Consider the following 27,675-nt stretch of genomic DNA (forward strand, 5'->3'; position numbering starts at 1 on the left):
CAGACCTTTGATTCTCACTCTCCATTACAGCTTAGTAGATGACACTTGAATCTCCAGAATCCCTTGCATCAAGTGACGAACTCGGACCCATGATTCTCACCCTCCATTACAGCTTTTTAAATGACACTTGAATCTCCAGAATCCCTTGCATCAAGTGACGAACCTGGACCTTTGATTCTCACTCTCCATTACAGCTTAGTAGATGACACTTGAATCTCCAGAATCCCTTGCATCAAGTGACGAACCCGGACCTTTGATTCTCACCCTCCATCAGAGCTTTGTAAATTACACTTGAACCCCTTCTGCTATTTAAACAGCCAAATCCTGCATCGCTTGCAAAAAGACCAACCCTGCTTCCATAGCAAAAGCTTCAATTTCCACCACTTGAAAAATGCCCTCTACCCAGTCAGAGTTTATATAAATATATATATATATTCAAATCTCCATTAGAAACACCCAAAAATGTTATTTGACCTATAACACCACCACAAAAACACTAATAAATGAAGGGCGTAGTGCAATGCAATGCTAATCAGGTGACTGTGCCACAACACTGCATCGAGTATGGACCATTCAGTCTTGTAAACCGAGTCAAAATATGTTTTACTATGGTTCTGTTGATTGTATCAGTCAATATAGAAGAAGCCACAACACCAAGATTTAAAAAACAAAAATAAAAAATCACTTCTATCATTGCAGTAACAAACTCCAGCATAAGATACAACAGAAAGGCACTATTCTATCTTGGACAAAATAGACCCTAGACGTACAATGCCCCCCCCCCCCCCCCCCCCCCCAAAAAAAAGAGGAAAAATACTCAACCACAACAATAAAAGAAGCCGGTGAAGAATACTACTACAGGTTGCTCAATTGCAGACATAAGACCTACTAGTTAGAGTCAAAGCCGATTCTAGCTATTGCTAACAAAAAAATGAATTCTATGCAATGAAACTCTCCTTGTCACCCAGAAAGGAATCAGAAGAACTTGATTGCATCTGAAACATTACAGGAAAAAATAAATGGAACAACTACTTCTACTCAAACTCTAAGCCACAAAACTGCAGGACAAGTATCCTCAAAGTACCATTGCAACCTTCTCCTGGGAAACATAAGAAGAAGGATGGGCAATCAGGGGCTCATAGTGATCAGCTCCAGCGCCACACCAACCTGCAAGTAAAACTGAAATGCTTAGCCAAACTAAAAGATAAAAAGGAATGAACAATGGTTGTGCAGTTGACCCGAAGGATTCATGGGAGATTGAGATTCATAAATGATTGAATGAGAATCAATCACTACACAAATGCTTGTACATAGGCAACAATGAAGTGTAACACAAAGAGATAGCTCCATTACCTGTTCCTTTCATGAAAAGGAAAAAGGGAAGTTCACAAATTTGACTCCTAGGGCGATGTGGGAGGAAGAAAACACAATTTTCTTCGTCAACCATTGCATCTGCTCCATGTGCTTGCACCTGCATGAAATTAATTAATACAAGGACACTTAAGGAGAACCAAATGCACCTACATAGAGCAGATTTAAAATAGAAATGAGTTTGCCTAGATGACCAACACCAGATACTCAAAATGAGATGTTAATAAGATAAACTGAACCAAACACACCCTTTTACTTGCCATCAATGTTTATTATAAAAGGCAGGGGTTGGTCATCTTTAGCAATGAGAACCATATGCACCCATATAGAGCAGGTTTAAAATAAAACGCATTCACCTAGATCAAGATGACCTACACCAGATACTCTGATACTCAAGAATACACTTCTGTAAGACAAGTTGAACTAAATACACACTTGACATCAATGTCCATTCTCAAAGGCTATCTATGTCTCAAGGCAAGCACCCCTAACAGATTACTGCTTTTCACAGCAACACTCAAAATCACAATATGAGCCAATGCATGAAAACAAGTGCAAGACATTAGTAACTATGAAAACTGGTGCATAAACATACTATCAATTTTTAAAAAATTGCAAATATCACATGACAATCAAATCACAAACATAATAAGATTTTCATACTGTTGGAGCTTACAAAGAACAAGATTACCGATCATACACACGCTTTATACATTCCAAATGCAACATTAAAGGTATGAGACATAATATGAAAACTTAGCATTATCAGATATACCATGTTATAACTATAATGTACAGCTGAAACAGGTCCAAAGCAAGATTTATAATCAATTACCAAATATCAATATCCCGATCATGCAATGAAGCTGTAAGAAAGAAAAATAGAATCAATCTAAGAACCAAATGTTCTCCTTACCACATAAATCTCCCTCTTGAACTCTGTTGCAAGACACTCTATTGCTATATCATCTCCAAAAGCTGCAGCATGACCTTCCCTATTCTCATCTACAGTTAATAAACCCTCCTCAGTATACTGCAAAGTGATGATATCATATTCATCATCAGATGAACCAGAGATCGACATGTATTTCGCCCAACTCGGACCATCATTCACCGGAACACATCTCTCTTTGTAAATAGACTCCGCCGCCATTTCTCTACAATCAGTAGTAAAAAAAATCATTACAATAAAGAACACAAGCAAACTACATGCTACCAAATCTTCAAGCAACAACATTCCCACTTCAAGAACAAGAATTTACTCTCTACAACGCTAAAAGGAACCCCAAATGTGGGACTTAATTAAAAAAAAAAGTTAAACCTTAAATAATCTTTTTTTTTTTTTAATTTTATTTGAGAAAAATCTTAAAATTTGAAAAAAAAAAAAATCATTTGAGAAAATCTTAACTTTTTTTTTTTTTTTTAAAAAGATCTTTTATTTGAGAATATCTTAAAATTTAAAAATAAAAATAAAAATTTTATTTGGGGGGGAAAAAAAGAACTTTTTCAGTTTACTGCGTTGATTTTTTTTTTTTTTTTTTTTTTTTGAAAAATGAAAAATCAAAGATTGATAAATGTTAGATTTGATTTCTTATCCAAGAATTGGAACAAGCAGATCCAAGAAATGTTACCCAGACAAACAGATCTAAGACTTGAAAAAAAAGAAAAAGAAGAAAAAGAGATCTATACCTTTGCATGCCGAGTTGAACGAGCTCGTCAATGGCGGAATCCAAAGACAAGCGATCTTGTTTGTCAGCCAACAACTTGACCTCCTGAACCACATGGATCCCCCACCCGCTTTTCAGATCCGGCGCGTACATATGCTTTATCGCCTCCTCTATGCTCTCCCTCTCCTCCGCCTTCGCCGATCCGAAATCCTCCATGAACCTCCTCACCGTCCGCCTCCTCAGCTCCCGCGCGTCCTCCCCACGCGCCTCGTCCTCCTCCTCCGCCTCCGCCAAGCCCATCGCCTTCTGCGACGCCGTGAACAGGCAGTTTCCGTCGGACGAAACCTCTCCTCCGTGCGACAGCCGGAATACCACCGACGCGGAGGAGCCGTCCTGTGGGTGCTTCCACAGGACGCCCTTCGCGTGCAGCCTCTGCAAGTGGCGGCGCTGCTGGTCCTCCAGGCCGTGGACCGAATCCCATTGGTCCACGAGATCTACGGCCTGGATTGCATCAAGAGCAGCAGCAGCAGCGGCGGTAGTAGTAGGTGGAGGTGGCGGCGGTGATGGCGGCGTTGACTTTTGGTCCTTCCATGGTGACGATGAATTTTGAAATGCCTCTGCAACGGTCGAAGAATCAAAGAGCAATTTCCCCATTTCCCCCAACTTTTTCTTTTTCTTTTTTGCAAAATTTATTTTCTTTTTAATTATTCTTTATTTTTCTCTTCTTTCTTTTCTTCCTCTTGAATGTGGAGGAGAGAAGAGTTGCAGAGAGGAGAGAGAGAGAAAGAGAGAGAATGGGGTTAACGGATAGATGTACGAAGCGGGAGAATTAAGCCACGTGGATAAATCATAACGTTTATATGACTATTCTGGCCGCGTGTTTGTTTGCGTGTGAGAGAGATGCTTACGTAAGCCTGTGGACCATCACCAGCAAATCTGAGCCAGGTAGATATATGTGTATAATATTGTCCGGAACATAAAATAAAATAAAAATACGAATTATACCTTCTTCTTTTTTGTTGAGAGGAATTATACCTTTCTTTTTAAGTTTGGTTTTTTGTTATTTTAGTTCATTTTGATTCTATAAATTCATATTTGTTGTCGCAATTAATTTTTACTCCATTTCATTTATATATATATATATATATAAAAGATTTTAATTGAGGAGGACAATTAATTGTGACAACTAATTTTGTGACCAAATTAAACAAAAATGAAATTTGCCTTGCTAAAAATATGACAATTAACCAAACACTAAAGTGTATAATTTGTATTTTTTATTTTATTAAAAAAGTTTAATAATTCGTAGTACTAAAAATTTTAATTTTAATAGTTAATAGGAGTTATAAACTAACAATAAAAACAACTTTTAAGACCAAAATAAACCTTATAAAATCAAAATATTATATTTTTAATAAATCTAGAGAAGCATACAAGAATTCACACCCCAAAAAAACCTATTTAGATAGCAAATTGTTATGATAAATAAATAAAAAATATATTAATAATTAAATATAGGGAAATGTTAACAAACACTATGCCGTGCTTGTTAAGGTTTCCCTAGTATGAGTCCTATATAATAATAAAAAATGAGATAAATGAAAGAAAAAGACTGAAAAAAATAACATAAAGCTGCAAAAAAAAAAAAAAAAAAAAAAAAAAAACAATTGTCAGAAAAAAGTCAAAAAAAAAGTTGAAAATTGCTAATAAGACAATAAAATTTACCCTTAAGTATAAACCAATAAAAACCTGACAATTCAAATTATTATAAAAATATTAGAAAAGTAACATTATATTCTCTTTTTGTTGAAAATTGCTAATAAGATAGTAAAATTTATCATTTTTTTACAACTCTCGCGCATGTTACATAGAATAGATTGTGAGTCTACTTTTACAACTCATAACATGGCATGTTGGCAACCAAAATAATAATAATAATAATGCTAGAAACATATAAAATAATTCACATGGGCTTACCTAACACCTTAACTACTCACAGCTTAAAACATGACACATTATAACACAAAATTACGTCATTTTATGTCTTCCTAATATTAATGGACAAAATAATTACGTAAATAGTTGTTGTCCTTGTATTGTTCTTTTTTGCCTAGTACCGTTTTATTTTGTATTTTATTAAATTCTCCACTAGACGCCGGTGTTGGTGATGGCATTGCCAAATGGAAATCCTTGTGCCTCCCAAAAAAGAAAAAGGGTTTGGTGAGAGTCTGGTCCTCGATAATGTCCCCTCTACAGTACGTGCAGTAACCAATCAGATGCTGACAGCTCAGGACAGACAACATGAGGTTTGTCATGCATGCAGCTACACTTGGGCAAGAGCCGGCGCTGGTCAAATCTCACGCAACATAAACCACTATAGTATATTTTATTTAATTATATATTATTATTAATTATTAATTACTATAACGGTAACACGATTTTTAAAACCCAAAAGACGTTAGAATATTTTATTTATTTAATGCTACAAGGATTCTTTTACCTTTGGGTGAAACGGTTTTAATTTCTTTCTTTCAATTTTCAAGAGCATAAACAATTAATAAGTAGCTTAAAAAAGAGAGAAGCATAGTCATTTTTGGGGAAAATTTATCCTTACCAAATAATCGTAAATTTCCCCCCTCTTTTTGGTCTTACATGACGATTCTTTCTTAGTTATTATTTTTACAAAAAGTAAATTATAAATTATACATTTAAAGTTTGAGAGTGTTTAGATTTTATATTATCAAATTTTAGAATTTGAATTTTTTTTTTCTTGAAAATCTACTTTGTTTACATCAGCAGTTTCTTCGACCATATTTTCTATTAAATGTCATATAAACTTATCACATTATTTTTATTATGTCATGTCATTTTATTTTTATTTTTTAAGGCTATAAAAATGATGTGGCATCAATTTATTTGAACAAACTAAACAAAGTAACAAGTTTACGTGGCACTTATCGTTATTAGAAAATATAAAAGAATGAACTGTTGATATAAATGAAATAAAACTTCAAATGATAAAATCTAAATGTTAAAAGTTTGAAGGCATAAAATCTAAACACCCAAAATTTTTAAGTGTGAAGTTTATAATTTCACGTTTCCCGTTGTTTTTTTTTTTTTTTTTTTGGAGAAACTTTTATAAATCAAAACGTTTATATGACTATTCTGGCCGCGTGTTTGTTTGCGTGTGAGAGAGATGCTTATGTAAGCCTGTGGACCATCACCGGCAAATTTGAGCCAGATAGATATATGTGTATAATATTGTCCGAAACATAAAATAAAATAAAAATACGAATTATACCTTCTTCTTTTTTCTTTTTTTGTTGAGAGGAATTATACCTTTCTTTTCTTCCTCTCGGTTTTTTGTTATTTTAGTTCATTTTGATTCTATAAATTCATATTTGTTATCGCAATTAATTTTTACTCCATTTCATTTTTTTTTTAAAAGGTTTTAATTGAGGAGGACAATTAATTGTGACAACTAATTTTGTGACCAAATTAAACAAAAATGAAATTTGCCTTGCTAAAAATATGACAATTAACCAAACACTAAAGTGTATAATTTGTTTTTTTTTTTTTTATTAAAAAAGTTTAATAATTCTTAGTACTAAAAATTTTAATTTTAATAGTTAATAGGAGTTATAAACTAACAATAAAAACAACTTTTAAGACCAAAATAAACCTTATAAAATCAAAATATTATATTTTTAATAAACCTAGAGAAGCATACAAGAATTCACACCCCAAAAAAACCTATTTAGATAGCAAATTGTTACGATAGATAAAAAAAAAAAAATATATATATATATATATTAATAATTAAATATAGGAAAATGTTAACAAATACTGTGCGGTGCTTGTTAAGGTTTCCCTAATATGAGTCCTATATAATAATAAAAAATGATATAAATGAAAGAAAATGACATAAAACTACTTATAAAATTGAAAAAATGACATAAAAATGCAAAAAAGACAAAAAAAAATGTCAGAAAAAAGTTGAAAACTGCTAATAAGACAATAAAATTTAGCCTTAAATATAAACCAATAAAAACCTGACAATTCAAATTATTATAAAAATATTAGAAAAGTAACATTATATTCTCTTTCTGTTGAAAATTGGTAATAAGACAATAAAATTTACCATTCTTTTACAACTCTCGCCCATGTGGCATAGAATAAATTGCGAGTCTACTTTTACAACTCATAACATGGCATGTTAGTGACCAAAAAAATAATAATAATAATGCTGAAACATATAAAATAATATAAGCGTGTCTTCACATGAGCTCACCTAACACCTTTACTACTCACATCTTAAAATGTGACAAATTATAACACAAAATTACGTCATTTTATGTCTCCCTAATATTAATAGACAAAATAATTACGTAAATAGCTATTGTCCTTGTATTGTTCTTTTTTGCCTAGTATAGTTTTATTTAGTATTTTATTAAATTCCCCACTAGACGCTGGTGTTGGTGATGGCGTTGCCAAATGGAAATCCTTGTGCCTCCCAAAAAAGAAAAAGGTTTTGGTGAGAGTCTAGTCCTCAATAATGTCCCCTCTACAGTTCGTACAATAACCAATCAAGTGCTGATAGCTCAGTCCAGACAACATGAGGTTTGTCATGCGTGCGGCTACACTTGGGCAAGAGCCGATGCTGGTCAAATCTCTTTCAACATAAACCACTATAGTATATTTTATTTAATTATATATTATTATTAATTATTAATTACTATAACGGTAACACGATTTTTTAAAACCCAAAAGATGTTAGAATATTTTATTTATTTAATGCTACAAGGATTCTTTTACCTTTGGGTGAAATGGTTTTAATTTCTTTCTTTTAATTTTTAAGAGCATAAACAATTAATAAGTAGCTTAAAAAAGAGAGAAGCATAGTCATTTTTGGGGAAAATTTATCCTTACCAAATAATTGTAAATTGCCCCTCTCTTTTTGGTCTTACATGATGATTCTCTCTTAATTATTATTCTCACAAAAAGAAAATTACAAATTATATATTTAAAATTTGAGAGTGTTTAGATTTTATACTCTAAAATTTTAGAATTTCAATTTTTTTTTTTTATGAAATTCTACTTTGTTTACATCAGCAGCTTTTTTGTCCATATTTTTTATTAAATGTCACATAAACTTATCACATCATTTTTATTATGTCATGTCATTTTATTTTTATTTTTATTTTCATTTTTTTAGGTTATAAAAATGATGTGGCATCAATTTATTTGAACAAACTAAACAAAGTAACAAGTTTACATGGCATTTATCGGAAAATATAAACGAATGAACTGTTGATATAAATGAAATAAAACTTCAAATGATAAAATCTAAACGTTAAAGTTTGAAGGCATAAAATCTAAACACCCAGAATTTTAAGGATGAAGTTTATAATTTCACATTTTCCCAATAAATTTTTTTTTTTTGAGAAACGTTTCACAAATAAAGAAACATTACCTAAACTCCAAAATATGCATTGATGGCCTTGTGCTTGTGAAAGAAGATGAAAACTGCGGCAAAAAAAAAAAAAAAAAAAAAAAAAAAAAAAAAAGGGAAGAAGAAGAAGAAGATGAAAACTAACCGATTGGGGAATCAATATTTTGATAGAAAGATATTAAAGTCCTTTCTTGTGTTTTATATAGTTGCAAATATAGTTGGATAAGGAGAAATTCGAATGATGTGGCTCATAATTTATGTAAATGGCATTATCTACTCAAAATAAACGGGCTATTAAATATGCTTCTGTAGGATGTTTATTGCCTCGTCAGTTTTCCACAAAGGCAAGTTCTTAGAAAAGGATCATTGTAATTTTAAGTTTTTCTTAATTAAATTGTCCTACAATTGAAGAAAAAAATTACAGGATGTTTTGAAAAATATGAATAAAGAGACAATCACTTCATAAAATTTTTTTGCTAAGCCCCAGGATTAATCTAATGAGTTATGAGTGCAAAATTGGTTTTTTTTTTTTTATATAATTATTATCAAAAATTGGTTATTCTTAACATATGAGTCTTGCTCATGTCCCTCTCAATCGAAGGATTTGAATGTATAATATAAGATCTGAAAAATTTTATGTATATGCTTTAGATATGATTGCAATAGCTCTATTTTTTTTCTTTTTTTTAACTAAAGTGGACTTTCTATTTCAAAGAATTGTATAATTAGGGTCAATGAAAATGAAGTTGAGATAATAGGATGTCAAAGATGTGATTAATCATTGCAATGTCCAATCCACGATTGATGTCACATTGAAGGTTCATTTGCTGTATTGGTTAGCTTCACAATATTTCCACTCAGAAAATTCTATCAAAATGTGATATAATTCTTCAAGCACAGCGCAATAGTTATTATTATGATTTAAAATAAAAATAATCTTATAATCCTTGCAACATGTGGGGGTGGGGCGAATAAGATTAAATATAAGAGAAGAAAAAAATTTGAGTCTATCTCTACCAAAAAAAAGAGAGATAAAGATTTGATGGAAGAGATTTCCTTTTCTTTTCAAATATTCATTCCAGTGATATAATTAAAAGAATTTTACATGATTGAACATGAATAAACATTTTCATCACTAAACATTTGATTAGGACAAATATGTTGAGCTGAGTATTGCGGAGGATAATAGAAAACATTAATTCCCCCTTCTGTGCCTTTTTTATTGTCATTGCCCTTGCCTTGTGATCCTACTTTCTCTCCTTGTTCTTGCTTCACAATCTCCACATGCTTCCTCAGTCGCTTCTTGATGGATTCAACAAGCTTCGGTGGATCGAATGCGCCTTTCACAATCACTCTTGACGTTTCCTTATTTGTTTCCACATTTAGAATTCCTATTATGGAAATTTTCAAAGGAAAAAGAAATACATTAACTTAATGTTTCACCCCAAATTTTATTTTTTATTATTTTTTATCTCAGTTTGGTTTTAGAATTTCACTTAAGAAAGGAACTAAATAGAGAGATTTACTTACCTTTCATTCTCTCTATACATTTCTTGATATCATTTGCACAACCTTCACAATGCATGTACATTTTGAGCACTACAACCTTCACTTGAACCTATATAAAGAAAAGTAAAAATAAGAGAGAAAGCACACACAACTTATTGACAAATGGAGAACTATAATAGATTTTTGAAAGAGGAAATTTGGTGCAATTGTAATAGACCTCTTGCTTCTTTTCTGGTTCTTTTTTCTTATTTTTATCCTCTGGTTTTAGTTTGGGAGAGATAAGCTCAACATTTCTACTGTATTTCTTCTGAAGTGTTTGTAGGGCTTTTAGTGGATCAGCATTTTTCCCCTTCACAACCACCTTGTGATTTGCACTATCTATCACAACATCTTCCACTCCTAATCATTCATATATGCACAAATTTAATTATCAAAATGAAGAAAAGAACAAAAGACACACACACACATCCACACATATGAAGTGAATCATTCAAACATTACCATCAAGTCTTTTCAAGCATCTAGAAACTTTTTGACAGCATCCTTCACAATGCATGAACACTTTCAACACAATTTCTTTATTGGAATTTCCTGTATTTTTCTCTTCCTTTTTTTCCTCACTTTTCATCTCCTCCTTCTCCACTGGCTGCTTATTTTTTCCCTAGTGAAAAACAAGAAATTTCATTGCCATAGAATAAAAGTATTGACAAGTATAGAGATTGACCAAAAGTGAAATGGTTTCCTACCTTTCCCATTTCTTCTCTTCTTAGTTAGGTTGTGTTGGTGCCAATTGCCACGTTTTACATGGAGTGTCTTCAAACGAAATATAAATAATACTCTATAGTACTGCTCTCACTTTCTCCTCTCTCTTTTAGGCAATTCTCACTAATATATGTCAATTAATTGTCTTTCCACAAAGAGAGATTACAAGACAAAATGCCATTCACCAAAAATGGACGTCATCAACTACAAATATGGAAGCTATCAATTGGTTTTTATAATAATAATTGTTATCAATGAATCATAATAGTTTTCAATGTCTTTTCATTTACCTTTAACCAAATGGGTGAAATAGCATAAACATGTCTAGTTGTTTCCTACATATATAATTGATAAAGTTTCCATTAAAATAGGTTGAGTATAGAGAAACAAATAACAAATTAAGAGCTCTCTCAAAAAAAAAAAAAAAAAAATTAAGAGAGATTTACATGCCTTCTTCATAGTTGACAAATGCTTCTAATGATATGAAAATATGGTAAAATAATTTAAATCTATATATTTGTCTGCAAAACAAGTTCTAAAAATTACAACTTTTCAATCTAGCTTAACATATAACACTCAATTTAGCAGTAGATAATATTCCCAGCTTAAACAAGAGCCCATATTCCTTAGGCTAATAATAATTATAAACAATGGATCATAATTTTTTTAGTTGATAAGTGGATCGTAATTATTATTAGGAAGGGTCCAATTAACCTTTTCAAAAGATCGACAAGCTTCTTCACGGTCATTTTTTTTATTCCACTTTAATAAAATGGTTGAGTGACATATGAACGCCTCTTTGTTTGCTTAGGTAATGTAATGTTCATGTATGAGTATATGATATCTTGATTGCTTTAATTACTTTAAATGTTAATAAGTTGGCTCCTCCTTCATCAAATTAAATAAAAAACCGTTTTAAGTTTTAATTACTTGTTATTAAGTTAATATAAAATCATCTCAATTATCATTCAAACAGTAGTTGTCATCTTCACAGTAGCAAATCATAATATGGACTCTATATATATTAGAGTAATATCCAATTGTATATAAATTAACATGAAGGTTTGCCATTTTTTTCTTATTCTTTTATTTTTATTTCTTTTTTGTAGCAAAATAGTAAAATACATGCTTATATTTAATTATTTTTGGTTCTGAAATCCATAAGATATGTCCAATAATTAATAGCTAACTTGAACAATTTATTGACAAATTTTTGTATGTATAATTGTACAAATTATCTTATTTATTCTATGATTACTTTTCTTAGTTAAGTTATTTAATTATTAAGATTATTTTATTGGAATTACACAAAAAGATCCTTAATCAATTATAATTGTAAATTTTGACTTACAAATAAATTATATAAAAATAATAATTACTTTGGACATTTGCCCCAAATACTTCTTTCCTATCACATTTTTATCTCTCTAAATCTTCCATATTCACTTGTTTATTAATTTTAAAATTTTAATCATGCTCATCATACATTGATAAAAACTCCATATATTATTGTAGACACCTCATTTCGCAACCTTAATTAATTTAACCTTGGAGGTAAAATGGTCATTTCCCACACAAAGGGCACAATTGTAATTAAGCCGTCAAATCTTCGATCACTCTTCATAAATCTTGAGGTTTTTACAATCATAGTGATATGTAATGTGCCTTAATCGGACAATTGGATCGGAAAATATAGGAAAATCAAGTTTCAATGGCTAATATGCATTTACCTGATTGAGACTGAGATGTGTGGATTTTCGCTAATTAATTTTGATTGGAAACTAAAATGGCTAATTAAAATTAATTGAGTGAAAATTTGTGATTGGTTAAGTCCATACTTATTTATGTGACTTAGTGCATTGAATCAAAATTGGTTATCAAACGCTAAGTGATAATTTGATTTTTTTTAATCAATTATCTCAAGAAAAATCATTTTTAAACATCATAATTATCATTCCAAAATATCCAACATCATGAACATCACAATTGTTTAAAACAGTTTTCTATTTTAATTATAGTATGCCTTTTTGATCTAAACCTCAACATCATTTGCCAGAGCCAAATATGTTGCAAAATCAAAACTTTCGTTCCAAATTAAATCTTGTTGCAAATCTCAAAACCTTTTTAAAATCTTATTTAAATTTGGATCTATAGATTAACCTTAATTAATCTCCAATTTAATGTTAGATCTAGGAATTCATTTGTTGACGTAAACTCAAAGTGTTGCTTTCATATGCTCAATTACAACTTTAATTTCAAAATAAAATAAATTTCAATTTCCAATATTCCAGTTTCAATTTGATGCAATGCATTATATGTCTCAAGTGCTATGTCATGTTTGTTTGAAGGGAAATGTAATGAGCCATAATCTAGAACACCAATTTTTACCAAACAGGATAGATGCCTAACTCATTTTCACCTTGTAATTTAGTCCCCGAATCTAGTTCTAGGGTTTTAGATTAGTGCTAATTCAATGCAACTTTTTTACTTTGATATATAGAATGTAACTAGGATTCAAAGTCTCGTACTTTCTTTAAAATGTAACAAGGACCCAAAGCTTTAGAATTTATATCAAATGTAAATTTTTTCAATTATTCAATGAAATCCAAATATTCAATTCAATTTATTAAACAAGTCTAAAATTAAAGTTCAAGCCTAACTTTGTTTATAAACAAACAAATATGAATTCGTTTTTTATGAAGTCAAATCCAAGCTATTTATGAATGACTTGGTTTATTTTATTTACTGTTTCACTTAAAAGTTACTCCTAAAGACATTAGTAAGTGCTAACTTAACCATTGAGTTATCAACTTCTAGTAAAAAAAATTCTCAAAAAATAAAAATAAAAATAAAAATAAAAATAAAAAACTTCTAGTAAATAATTGTCTTCTCGTATTTTGATAGTTGTAGATTTAACAGGGTTAGAAGAAATAACAATGATGTAGATTATAATTTATGTATATGGGTTTATTTATTATTAACGTATTTGTTGGGTGTCTATTGTCTCAGTATTTTCCATATCGCTAGATCTTGAGAAAGGATCTTTCTAATTTTATGTTAATTCTTAATGAAATTGTATTATTATTGGAAAAAAAAAAAAATGACAAAGCTTGTACATAAGCAATGAGTTATGTGGATGTCGATTATGGATTACGAGCTTATGTTTGTTGGTGGCCGAATATGCTGGAACTCTTACAGGATACTGTTGTTCTATGCTTCTATCTACCACAAAGGCGAATTATATGCAGTAAGGGAGATCGCACAAGGCCATTCGTCTTAGAGGACTCGTTACTGTCCATTTTGGTTCAGCTTTTTGGGCCCAAAAAGCACGTTAGCCGACCCACAAAGCCATTTGTCTTTGAGGCCTTGTTAATTATCCATTCTTCAGCTTTTTGGGCCCATAAAGCACATTAGCCAACCCAAAAAGGTGAAATTGTGTGTTTTGGTGAAAAATTTTAAACAAGTGTCCCAAAACGTGTTTTCTAATATTTTTGCGTGGCACCTGTCAAGCTGCAATTGCAAAAAGCAACAATCGCTTTAGTTGAAACTAAAATATTGCCATTGAAAAGCTGTGCACTTCTCCTAAAATTACCCTCTGTTTTTCTATAAAACCCAACTTCACCCTTTATTATTCTAAAGATAAAACACACTTTAATTTCAGCTAATCTCGCATCTCACTCCTCTATGCTTGTCAAAGGCAACGACAGAGCACACCTGGTGACCAAAAAAAAAAAAAAAAGAGAGAGATTACCACTCAGCGTTTTTATTTTTACCATCTTTATCAAATGCTTTTTTTTTTTAAGCCCAATTTTATATCTCACTTTTTTTTAGCCCAATTTCATACTCCACTTTTTAAAACTGCAACTTTTTTTAATCATAAACTTTTAGTCCAATTTCATATCTCACTTTTTAAAACTGCAACTTTTTTTAATCAACTTTCATGATGCTACATTATGATAATCAGAATGCAATTCATTTGGTAGAAAATAACCGTGCAATAATAAAACCTATCGATATGGATATCACAATATCAAAGAAATCCTTTATTTTATGGATATATTTTTGTAGAAATTTCACACTACTGAAAATGCCTCTAATATGTTAACAAAACCAGGGCCGGCTCTATGGTGGAGCAAAAAATGCAACCGCCTAAGGCCCCAAGTAAAAAAAAGGCCCCTAAATTTTAATCAATAGGATTATTTATAATCAATAAATAAAATAAATTTTTTTATTAGATGAAAAAAAAATAAAAAAATAGAGAAAAATGCAACGTCGTCCACAATATTTTTCACAACACTTGTACAACTAATGCTAAGTAGAAAGTTATTACAGCCTATTGTTGATGGCAAAAAAATAATTATAGTGATATTTTTAAATAAAAAACAAAAAGCAGTTTAAAATCTAGGATTTGTTGTAAAAAATATTGTGAATGTTGCACTTCTAAAAAAAAGAATAATAATAAGAGTTTAATTAGCAAACTTTTACTAGTTTTCATCTAAATCTACCACTAACACCACTGTTTTACTTACCACTATCAATCTACCACATCAACAAGTATGAAAAATTTTGTCAAATTTTTTTTGTCTTAAAAATTCAAAAAAAAAAAAAAATTCTATGTAGTTCATGTTAATTAGTAGTAATATTGCATCTAAATAAGATGATTAATTTTCGCCTTAAGCCCCCAAATGCATTAAGCCGCCCCTGAACAAAACCCATGTTTTAGATAACTTTATAAGGGGTATGTGAAAGCATTAGAGGAGGGAGTGGCAATGGTATTAACTATTGAGCCTCTACCAAACAAATAGCTCCTTTGCTTGCCTAAATCCACTTTCGGAACCCAGTCACGTTCCAAATGCAAGCTGGTATTAACTAGGCCATGCATTGCATATTAAGAAACATGCAATCTTGTGTTTTATTTTATTTATTTATTTATTTATTTATTTATTTTGATGAATAAGAAACATGCAATCTTGATCAAGAAAAGAATGGTTCACTAATAAGGTTGGCAATGATCACGAGTCTTGCTGTCATAATCATACATACAAGTAGCACATAATTATATATTGTCATGTTATTTGATAAGAAAATAAATACTGATTTTGCATTGCTGAGAAATTCTTGAACCTTACCGGAAAGTGGAAATTTCACTGACCAAAGTTTATAAGCGAACATAATTAACTACATAACGCAGAATGCTTAGACAGCAGAAAAGGAATTGTTACTTGTTAAGTTGTTCCTTCCCAAAACTATATTCATACTACTTGGGACCAAGCAAGAAAAGCACTAATCTGCCTTCTTATTATCTGTTGGCTGGGATTTGTTAATAACTGCAGAACGCTTGTCTTCCGCAGTCTTGGCACGAATCTCATCCCTTTCCCTGAAATTCCTCTCAAAGGCCCCTGGAAGGAATCGTGGAATCAAAAACCCGAACAGGTTGATTGAGAAATACACTAGATTGGCAACTGCAAGGCTCCTCCCGAACCAAAACCAAGCAATGTTCTACACCACCAACACAAAATCAATCAGAACATTAACTCGTAAAAGAGTAAATAAATTTAATGACAAGCTAGTTCCTCTTGAAAAAAAAAAAGTTGGAATTTGGTTTTAAGGAGTAAGCTTTAAGGTTGGAGTTGAAATTGGGAGCTTTTAGGGGAAAAAAAAATATACAATTCATTGTTCACACTTCATGAATCCCTAATTTTGAAATACTATTTAATATAATTTACGAAAACTCAAGCTTTACAAGTACAAATACTTTCTGCTGACCATTGATATGGTTTATTGGCACTTAGTACCTAGTGGCTGAAGAGGAGGGGAGGGGTTTGAGTAGTAGCTAATGTAGACAATTCTAAGCAATAAGCTCCAATAATAATAATTATAATAATAATAAATAAATCAATTAATTAAAGTACTAATATATTCTACTTCCTAGAGCAACGCCAATATGCCAAATGGCACAAAGATACAAAATAGGATAGAAAGAATTGATTTCATGGTTAAATTTTATTTCTTAGAATATCTCAATTGAGCCATTTCAAATAAGGAGTATTGAGAAACAAAAATTACCTTAAGTTGGGCATTTGCAGGCAGTGTTTTGTTAACCCACACGTCCTTTATCCAATCAATGATTACAAAGACCCTCCGAACTGTATAGAGCAATGGAACCAATGCTCTCACTGGTGGTGAAAACAAATACAGCCCAATAATGATGTTCTTAGTGAGTATCTTAAAAGAGAGTAAGAACAAGTGAGGTGTTGCTGATCGAACTGCATGTTCATCTCCTCTAGCAAACCCACCCTGTAAGGTTGAATTTAATCAACCATCTTATTGGCTTTATTCCGTGTCAAATTTGATTGTATTTCAGCATTTAGTAATCCTGTATTTAGGTGGGCTTATTGTAAGGGTAGTGAGTGAGATAGAGTGTTGATTGCTCAAGAGTGTGCAAGAAAACAGAGACTCGCGGCTTGATCTCGCGGGTGGCTCACGGCTGCAAGCCGCCAGATGCAGCACACGTGCCAAGCGTGCCAGAAGGTGAACAGTTATGCTAGCTGGAGCACTACATGACAAAACAGGATAACTGGCCATACGGTTATCTTGCGACTGGGTCTCGCGACTTAGTCAAGTCACGAGACCATGCCGCGAGCCACCCCTGTTTTGTAAAACCTGACGTTTCACATTCCTCTCTCACTCCAGTATAAATACTCTTTATACTCACAAATGAAAGAGAGTTTCCAGAGAGAATATTGAGAGAGAAACCCTAAAGAAAAACAAGATTGATTCACCTACAATCTATACATTAGAGTCTCTTCAAATTCCTCAACTCTCTTCCTCTCCATTGTCAAACCCTTGAGAGGCATTTTACCAAAACCTTGTTCTCACCATATTCATCACTGTGAGAGGGCTGTTTGATTTTCTTGGAAGCAGTTAGGAAGGAACCGATCTACATTGGTTGATGCTACGGTCTAGTAGCGGAATCCGGGAAGCTAGAAAAGAAAAAGGTTCGACACTACCTCGTTGGAGCAAGAAGCTTGGAGGGTTTAGGTGCACTGGGTAGATTAGGCTTGGAGGGTCTATTGCTGTCCATGTATCCCAACTATATTTTCTAGTGGATTGTTTACCGCTTGGAGGGCGGCGGAGAGGTTTTACACCGATGGCTTTAGTTTCCTCTTCGATAACACATCGCGTGTTGTCTTTGTGTTTACATCTTCCTTCCCTTTTATTTTTGCCTTTTATTATTTGCTGTGGGTTGTGATTTTAATTTGGCTTAGATAGTTTTTCTAATTCTATATTATAACTTATGTTCATTTTCCGCACACTAGTTGTTTGACATAATGCTTGAATTGGTTAAGTTGTAAATTGGGGGTCTAAACGTTCAAGGATGTTTATACACATATTTGAACTTACAATTGGTATCAGAGCGGGTACACTTCTAGTGGTTTCATTACCATTGTGTGATCCTTGACTCCCTTTTGAGATGGATCGGTCTCAATCCCTAAATGCACCTCCATATTTTGATGGTAGTAATTATGCTTTTTGGAAAGTTTGTATGAGAGCTTTTCTGTGTTCCATTGATGAGTCTGTTTGGGATGTTGTTGAGATAGGTTGGACCAGGCCTGAGGAAGCCAAATCCACATGGGATAAGGCAACACTTGCTACATCTAATGCTAACAGTAAAGCACTCAATGCTATTTTCTGTGGTGTCTCTCCAGATGAATTTCACAGGATCTCTCACATTACCGTTGCTAAAGAAGCATGGAAGATATTGGAGACCACTTACGAAGGCACGAAGAAGGTAAAAGACACCAAGCTGCAGATGCTAACCACTCAGTTTGAGGAGTTAAAAATGAGTGAGGATGAGTCCTTTGACTCTTTCTATAACAAGCTGAATGAGGTGATTGTAAGCAAGTTCAATTTGGGAGAGAAAACAAAGGACTCTAAAATTGTAAGGAAAATCCTTTGATCATTGCCGGAAAGTTTTCGTGCTAAAGTGACAACGATTGAAGAGAGCAAGGACCTTGATGACATCAAAGTCCAGGAGCTGGTTGGTTCTCTTCAGACCTATGAGATGTCACTGCCCAATCAACGGAAGAGTAAATCTCTTGCTCTTAAGACCATTAATGAGAAGGTGGAAGATTATGACTCATCAGGAGAAGATGTGGTTGACAAAGATGTTGCATATCTTGTAAATAATTTCAGAAAATTCTTGAAATTAAAAAATAATGGCAAATTTGGTGATAAAGGAAAATTCCAAAGTTCAGGAAGGGAGAAAAGGGAATTCAAAAAGAAAGATGGAAAAGAATCCCAACCTACACAAGATGTCACTTGTTTCGAATGTAGCGGGCATGGATACTTTAAGAAAGAATGTCCGAATTATTTGAAATCGAAAGGCAAAGTGCATGTCACGACATTGAGTGACTCAAATTCATCCGACTTAGAATCTGAAGAAAGCTGTGATGGAGAGGGGAACTACTCAACTTTTATGACTATTGCTCATATTGAGTCTTCAAACGAGTTGAATCTGCTTGTACGAGACCTTGGAGAACATAGTGATGAAGAATTACTGGGAATTGTTGAAGAATCAGATGCTGAAGAAGATGAAAGCACAACCAATCTTCAAGAGAATTATAACTCACTGCTGGAGAAGTCGGGTGAGTACACAAGGGTGGCTAAGGTAGCTGTGAGAAAAATGAAGAAGGCAGAGGAGGATTATAAAATTCTCCTAATCCGATATAGGGAGGCCAAATGTGAGATAGAAATACTGAATGGTGAGCTGTCAGAAGCTTACATAAAAGTAAGATTTCTTGAGCAAGAGGTTGTGCAAGCAAATGCTAAAATTGAGAGGGTCACCACCAAGAAGCTAGATAATGTTATTTCATCGCAAAAGAGTTTTTCAGACAAATTCGGGTTGGGATATACTGAAGGAAGTAGCTCATCTGGAAATGTTACTAAAGAAGTGAAGTTTATAAAGGCCAAAGAATCAGCTGATGTTGGTCCTACTGCTGAGAAGCCCAAGATAGAGGAGAAGAGAAATGTGGGGAACGAACGGTTGTTGAATTCCCGTAATCAATCTGTGGGCAGGTCTGAATCTCGAGCCAAGTCTCGTCCACGACCACAAAGAGGTCCTAGATCAACTTATGTGTGTCATCATTGCGTACTTCAAGGGCATACTCAACCAAATTGCCAAAAGCTGAGAGTAAAGAATAGTGTAACTCCTTAAAGGTCACGAGGACCTAGAAATGATAGAAGAAATTGGGCAGGTGAACAATCGAGAGATCAAAATGGTGATCCCGGAATGATGAATGTGATGAAGATGATTGGTGCATTCACCAACTGCTTGGAAAGCTTCTCATGAAGGTTTGAAAGCCCTAACTCCCGTACCCAATCCTATAAGGAAATCACCCCAAACGCAAGTGACGTGTGGGTGAAAAAGGGTACTCATGCATAAGCATTACAACATGTCTATGCATTAATACTTCCTATATTTTGTGACGATGTTTGATTGTTTGCTTGTTGTTTATGTTGATGGTTGTTTGTTTGCCTATTTATGCATACTTTTGGTGTTCTTTTTGTTTTTGATCTATCTTTTTCTTTTATGTCAAAAATCCAAAAATCACATAAAAATTAGAAAATCAAAAAGTTTGATTGACATTGTTGAGTTTTTGTCTTAAAACTTGTTTTGCCTTGTACCTTTTTGCTAATGACTTTGTGCATTTTCGAGCATAGCTTGTCTCTTTGCACTCTTATCACTGTGGGAGAATTTTTGAAATCTATGTGATTGTTGTAAATAGATTTTCAAACTAGTCATGAATGATTAGTGAATGGTTATGATGATCTTGAGACATGCATAGACTTGTGTCTATATATCTTCCCACTCTTTATTTTTGTTTTTGCTAAAAAGAGCTCACCAAATGTAAATCTCCAAATGAAAAGAGATATTGAGTTGCAAAAGCCTGTCGCACATTCTAGTATTCGACTAGGAAAAAGGGTAAGCGACCTAAAATTAAAGTGAATGTTTATTCAAAAAGCCAAAGGCTATCTCATCAAGGTGAAATATCTATTATCACTCTCACAATGAGAGGGGTTTTTCTCGAAAGGATCAAAAAAATCAAATGTTATGATTGAAAGTGGAGTCAAATGTAAAGCTCCAAGATATGTTATCAAGTTTTGTGGGAGGTCATATATACATATTTCTATAATTGAGATGGATCATTTAATCTAGTGCTAATTGTGTATGCCTTGGTTGAATTGATCATTGAAGCTTTACATTAGACTAAGGACTATCTCATTGTTGATATCCACACACAACACACAAGTTTATGTTCAATAAATGCCATATTCATTTGTGTGATTGTACTTGATGAAATGTGTTTTCACATGCTCAATCTTTGTTAATTCAAACACAAAAAGATTTTTGAGTGTTTTAGGTGTTTTTGGAAAGTATTTTGTTCTCAAAATTTGAAAATTTCAAAAATTCATTTTTGCCCTGTTTTGGCGACTCAGTCGCGGGTAAGTCAAGTCGCGGGGCTCAGTCACGAGTTCGCGGGTCAATTTTGGCGACTTGTTCGCGAGTGGAAGGTCTAGTCGCAAGGGTTACTCAGAGATTTTCGCGGCTCAGCTCGCGACTCCCTCGCGGGTAGACCTTCCAGTCGCGAAAAACACTTAGAAAATTTTTTCAAATTTTTGTCTTTGAGTGTTCTGGCGGCTTGACCTAGCGACTTGTTGGCGACTCACTTCAGTCGCGAAAAACGATTGTTTGGCAAAAATAGGGGCAGTTTTTTTAAATCTTTTTCAGTTTTCCCTCAAACTTTTGTGACTATTCATATTCTCTCTCAATTGTCTCCTTCCCAAACACTCCATGTACCCATTCTCAAACTCCATTGTTGCTTAATTTCTGCTCAAAATCTTCAAGTAACAGGTATGGGTTTTCTTTCTTGAACTCTTTTTTACTTGATTTTGTGTTTTTCCCTCTTGATTATTCGCATTTGTTTATGTTTTTGAGATGGGTTTGTGTTTCGGCTGTTGCTCTATGTTCATGCTTAGCTTGTGGATGCTATTGCTTGAGTTTGAAATTAATTAAGTTGTTGGTTTTGTTCTTCATCATGTGCTTAGCTAGGGCTTGTTATTTATTGGTTACTCATTTTATCTAATCTTATGTTGATAAGTTGATTCAAAATGATCCTATTGTGGATGTGAGGTTTACTGTGCTGAATGTGCCTGTTCATCTATTGTGTGCATCTGTCTTGTGTTTGTTGAGACATGTCATTCTCATCAAAATATATGTCTCATTGACATATATCTGTCTTTAGGATGTTTTCTATCTCTGCTGCCTTAATACTCCTCTGCATTTTACCTGTTTGTTCTTATGTATCCTCTTTTAGGCTTGTTCATCCGTGTGGTTGATTTAAGTAGTATAAGGTTTAAGTGTTTTAAGTTCTTCTGTGTGGTTGCATTTTTGTCCTTGTTAATAACATAGTACTGATTAGTTCTACACATGTATTGTTCTATGTTGTTGTGGCCTCTTCTGATTGTTCACAGATGGCACCTTCATCCCCAAAGAAGAAAACACCTGCAAAGCCATAAGAGAATGAAAATGGACCCTAACTTGTTGAGGTCCGTTTCTCACTTTGAGAGATATAAGGACTTCTTCTTAAAAGCAGGAATTATTCAAGAAAGATTTGTGGATTTGGAGGATTTAAGGAACACTTTTATCCCCAGCTGTTTTGAAGGGAGAGGATGGGAAAAGCTCCTGTGTGATCTCCCAGTTGTGTGTGAACCCCTGATTAGGGAGTTTTATTCAAATACTGTGATAAGGGAGGATGATCTAAGCTGCTGGGTTAGAGGTAAAGAGTTCACTTTGGATGCACATGACATTGATGATGTGCTAGGTCTTGAAGGATTAGAAGATCAGGAGTTTGTAAATTACAAAGATAGGATTCTGTCTATTGAAACTGTTCAACAGAGGATTGGTGGACAGAGAGAAGGGAAGTGTCTGAATACCACAGCTTTTCCAGTGGACATGAGATGCCTCACTATAATCATGATGTTCAACCTATATCCCATAAGGAAGCTGACTACAATCAACAGTGCAAGAGCAATTTTTCTGATGGACTTCAAAGAAAAGACTTTCATTGACATCAGTTCCCACATATATGACACTATTGTGGATGAAACTAGAACCACTTCTAGACCAAAACTGATCTTCCTTAGTCTGCTCATGAGGATCTTTAGAAAGAAGGGTGTTCCAATCCCTCGAGACATCAGTCTCATGTCCACACCTTCTGCAATTAACAAGCTAACCTTCAAAAGGATAAGTGTTCGGCTTCCAGGTGAAGAAGATGAAGGTGATGAAGGAGAGGGTGCCCCAATGGAGACTGAGGCAGAGGCAGCAGGGCATGCATCAACCTTAACACCCTGGAGGAGTGGCAAAAGGACTAGAGCATCAACTTCTTCAGATACACCTCCAGATGCATTTCAAGTCATTCTGGAACGACTTCATAGAATCAGAGGGGTCCAGACAGAGCACTCTGAGAGGATGAGAGCCATGCAGGACCAGATTGATATTTTGTTTGCAAAACTTGACAGCTTCACCACCCAGCATGGACAGTGACCCTTTGGCCATTCCGGTAAAAAAGGGGGAGATATTATTTTTGTTGATGAGAAGCAGAAAAGCAGCTCTTAAGGGGGAGTAATATGTTGAGGGAGAGATGTCAAAATCAGACATTGTTTATATGTGTTTATGTTTTGGGTATTTAATGTTTTTATGGGCTTGATACACTGTGGTTTTTGGTGTATTTTTGTTTCTAACTCTTATCTCATATACTTGGTTTACTCTTTATATATATTGTTGATGTTATTCAATATATCTTGTGTTTGTTTGTACCCATGTTGCTTGTGTAAGCTTTTAGGGTTATGTTTTATGCATAGTTTGTAGGTTTTATGGTTTGTACCATGCTTTATGCAGCCTTTTATGCTTTGTTGAAATCAGTACTTCTATCTAAATGTCTTGCATTTTGTTTTAAGTACTGTCACTCTTGTGCCCTTGTAGGATTGTTCCTAGATGCATATGCTTAGTGTATTATGCATTGGTTGAGTGTTAGGCATACAAGTAACTTGCTTTGTTCTTGTTAACTTGTATGTTTTAGTGTTCATTCCAAGTGTGAATGAACACTGTGATCACTACCTTGTGGTGATTACTTGGTTGATCAAGTCATGATTTGAAACTTCACTTCATCCTTGCTTGATCACTTTAAGCCTGTTTCATATGCATTTCATACTTTTCTGCATACAATGATTATGGTGTATTGTTGTGTTTTCAGGAATTTCATGTTCTTATGATTCAAGTGCTTCACAGCTTCTAGAGTTAGGTGTAAGTGAGTTTTGTTCAACTGTTCCCAACTCACATGTTAAGTCTAGAGTTTGTTTTAGGGTTTTGTCACGGAATAGCCAAAGGGGGAGATTGTAAGGTTGAATTTAATCAACCATCTTATTGGCTTTATTCCGTGCCAAATTTGCTTGTATTTCAGTATTTAGTAACCCTGTATTTAGGTGGGCTAATTGTAAGGGTAGTGAGTGAGATAGAGTGTCAATTGCTCAAGAGTGTGCAAGAAAACAGAGACTCGCGGCTTGATCTCGCGGGTGCCTTGCAGCTGCAAGCCGCCAGATGCAGCACATGTGCCAAGCGTGCCAGAAGGTGAATAGTCATGCTAGCTGGAGTACTACAGGACAAAACAAGACAACTAGCCATATGGTTATCTCGCGATTGGGTCTCGCGACTTAGTCAAGTCACGAGGCCAAGCCGCGAGCCACCCCTGTTTTGTAAAACCTGACGTTTCACATTACTCTCTCACTCCAGCATAAATACCCCTTATACCCACAAATGAAAGAGAGCTTCTAGAGAGAATTTTGAGAGAGAAACCCTAAAGGAAAACAAGATTGATTCACCTACAATCTATACATTAGAGTCTCTTTAAATTCCTCAACTCTCTTCCTCTCCATTGTCAAACCCTTGAGAGGCATTTTACCAAAACCTTGTTCTCACCATATTCATCACTGTGAAAGGGTTGTTTGGTTTTTTGGGAAGCAGTTAGGAAGGAACCAATCTACATTGGTTGATGCTACAGTCTAGTAGCGGAATCTGGGAAGCTAGAAAAGAAAAAGGTTCGGCGCAACCTCGTTGGAACAAGAAGCTTGGAGGGCTTAGGTGCACTGGGTAGATTAGGCTTGGAGGGTCTATTGCTGTCCTTGTATCCCAACTACATTTTCTAGTGGATTGTTTACCGCTTGGAAGGCGGCGGAGAGGTTTTACGCCGACGGCTTCGATTTCCTCTTCGATAACACATCGCGTGTTATCTTTGTGTTTGCATTTTCCTTCCCTTTTATCTTTGCCTTTTATTATCTATTGTGGGTTGTGATTTTAATTTGGTTTAGATAGTTTTTCCAATTCTATATTATAGCTTATGTTCATTTTCCGCACACTAGTTGTTTGACATAATGCTTAAATTGGTTAAGTTGTAAATTGGGGGTCTAAACGTTCAAGGGTGTTTATACACATATTTTAACTTACACACCCAAAATGTATGCCAGGGGCAAGAAAAGCCCTATTGTGGTTCCCACAACCACATAGAACCTAAAGAATTTGCTTCCCTGCAAAATTTCCTGTGATCCAGAGCTAACACTACCATGGGCAAGGAAGACCAAGCGAGAGAGAACTAGAAGATAGGCAGAGGCAAAGGCAGGAAAGACTAAATCAAGAAGTGGGACAAGACCACTAGCTGAGAAAACCATGATAAAGGCTACGAGCTGGAGCTCTATTACATGCAGTGATCCCATTACACCACCCATCACAGACTGTTGCTGCTGCTGAGAAATTGGCTTTTGTTGGGGTTTTGTTGTTTCAGAAGTGGTGGTTTTGTCAGGCTCCGATCGAGGAGCCATAGAGAGTTACACCCGACATTTTCTAATTCCTTGGCCTAAGTGTATTGTTGTTGTTTCTTGCTTGATTGATTTGGCTGCTTTCTGGGATTCAAGACTTAGAATCGTCTTGTTGTTATTGAAACTTGAGAATAAAATTTTGCTTGCAATATTATTATGCTACTGATGTACATGGATGATAATAAGATTAAAAGCAAGAGTTGGTACAAGCACAATATGGGATTGAAAAAGAAAATGTCCTAATTGTTTAAAACAAGGATATTATTTCAATAGCCAAAAATTAAGGTTGATTTATGACTCATAAAAATGGAAGCCACCATGAATGGGTCAAGTTGGGGACACAATTAAAGGTGCCAACCAATCGTGTCTAAAAATTAACTAACCCCACGTAAGAATTGGCATCTATTACTGATACTAGACAAAATTTAAAAAGAAGGAATGTGATCCAAACAATAGTTTTTTTTTTTTTTTGAGAAGGATGATCCAATCAATAGCTGTTGTCCTTGTATTGTTCTTTTTTGCCTAGTACAGTTTTATTTAGTATTTTATTAAATTCCCCTCAAGACGCTGGTGTTGGTGATGGCATTGCCAAATGGAAATCCTTGTGCCTCCCAAAAAAGAAAAAGGGTTTGGTGAGAGTCTGGTCCTCGATAATGTCCCCTCTACAGTTCGTACAGTAACCAATCAGGTGCTGACAACTCAATCCAGACAACATGAGGATTGTCATGCGTGCGGCTACACTTGGGCAAGAGCCGGCGTTGGTCAAATCTCACGCAACATAAACCACTATAGTATATTTTATTTAATTATATATTATTATTAATTATTAATTACTATAACGGTAACATGATTTTTAAAACCCAAAAGACGTTAGAATATTTTATTTATTTAATGCTACAAGGATTCTTTTACCTTTGGGTGGAATGGTTTTAATTTCTTTCTTTTAATTTTTAAGAGCATAAACAATTAATAATTAGCTTTAAAAAGAGAGAAGCATAGTCATTTTTGGGGAAAATTTATCCTTACCAAATAATCGTAAATTTCCCCTCTCCTTTTGGTCTTACATGACGATTAACTCTTAGTTATTATTTTCAAAAAAAGTAAATTACAAATTATATATTTAAAATTTGAGAGTGTTTAGATTTTATACTCTAAAATTTTAGAATTTCAATTTTTTTTTTATGAAATTCTACTTTGTTTACATTAGCAGCTTTTTCGTCCATATTTTTTATTAAATGTCACATAAACTTATCACATCATTTTTATTATGTCATGTCATTTTATTTTTATTTTTTTAGGCCATAAAAGTGATGTGGCATCAATTTATTTGAACAAACTAAACAAAGTAACAAGTTTACTTGGCATTTATCGGAAAATATAAACGAATGAACTGTTGATATAAATGAAATAAAACTTCAAATGATAAAATCTAAATGTTAAAGTTTGAAGGCATAAAATCTAAACACCCAAAATTTTAAAGATGAAGTTTATAATTTCACATTTTCCCAATATTTTTTTTTTGAGAAACGTTTCACAAATAAAGAAACATTACCTAAACTCCAAAATATACATTGATGGCCTAGTGGTTGTGAAAGAAGATGAAAACTGCGGCCAAAAAAAAAAAAAAAAAGAAAAAAAAGAAGAAGAAGATGAAAACTAACCGATTGGGGAATCAATATTTTGATAGAAAGATATTAAAGTCCTTTCTTGTGTTTTATATAGTTGCCAATATAGTTGGATAAGGAGAAATTCGAATGATGTGGCTCATAATCTATGTAAATGGCGTTATTTACTCAAAATAAACGGGCTATTAAATCTACTTCCGTAGGATGTTTATTGCCTCATCAGTTTTCCACAAAGGCAAGTCCTTAGAAAAGGATCATTGTAATTTGAAGTTTTTCTTAATTAAATTGTCCTAAAATTGAAGACAAAAATTATAGGATGGTTTGAAAAATATGAATAAAGAGACAATCACTTCATAAA

The 27,675-nt window shown here is 33.7% G+C and overlaps 3 protein-coding genes across 3 annotated transcripts; all 3 read right to left on the bottom strand.

Annotated features, from left to right (window-relative positions):
* Window positions 1-659: 659 nt before the first annotated feature.
* On the bottom strand, window positions 660-3,859 carry LOC126718124 (uncharacterized). Its single transcript, XM_050420199.1, has 4 exons — window positions 3,061-3,859; window positions 2,288-2,528; window positions 1,354-1,471; window positions 660-1,167 (listed from the first exon to the last, which is right to left on the bottom strand). Exons 1-4 carry the CDS (start codon window positions 3,690-3,692, stop codon window positions 1,076-1,078), a joined length of 1,083 nt encoding a protein of 360 aa, XP_050276156.1. The 5' UTR covers window positions 3,693-3,859; the 3' UTR covers window positions 660-1,075.
* A 5,732-nt stretch (window positions 3,860-9,591) lies between these two features.
* On the bottom strand, window positions 9,592-10,618 carry LOC126716407 (heavy metal-associated isoprenylated plant protein 8-like). Its single transcript, XM_050417255.1, has 4 exons — window positions 10,501-10,618; window positions 10,217-10,398; window positions 10,021-10,108; window positions 9,592-9,881 (listed from the first exon to the last, which is right to left on the bottom strand). The coding sequence occupies exons 1-4, from the start codon at window positions 10,553-10,555 to the stop codon at window positions 9,592-9,594; spliced, it is 615 nt and encodes a 204-aa protein (XP_050273212.1). The 5' UTR covers window positions 10,556-10,618.
* A 5,380-nt stretch (window positions 10,619-15,998) lies between these two features.
* On the bottom strand, window positions 15,999-26,172 carry LOC126718127 (uncharacterized). The gene is made up of 3 exons (XM_050420202.1): window positions 25,327-26,172; window positions 16,828-17,058; window positions 15,999-16,260 (listed from the first exon to the last, which is right to left on the bottom strand). Exons 1-3 carry the CDS (start codon window positions 25,693-25,695, stop codon window positions 16,045-16,047), a joined length of 816 nt encoding a protein of 271 aa, XP_050276159.1. The 5' UTR covers window positions 25,696-26,172; the 3' UTR covers window positions 15,999-16,044.
* Window positions 26,173-27,675: the final 1,503 nt, after the last annotated feature.

The sequence above is a fragment of the Quercus robur genome, chromosome 3, assembly GCF_932294415.1.
Source record: "Quercus robur chromosome 3, dhQueRobu3.1, whole genome shotgun sequence".
NCBI lineage: Eukaryota > Viridiplantae > Streptophyta > Magnoliopsida > Fagales > Fagaceae > Quercus > Quercus robur.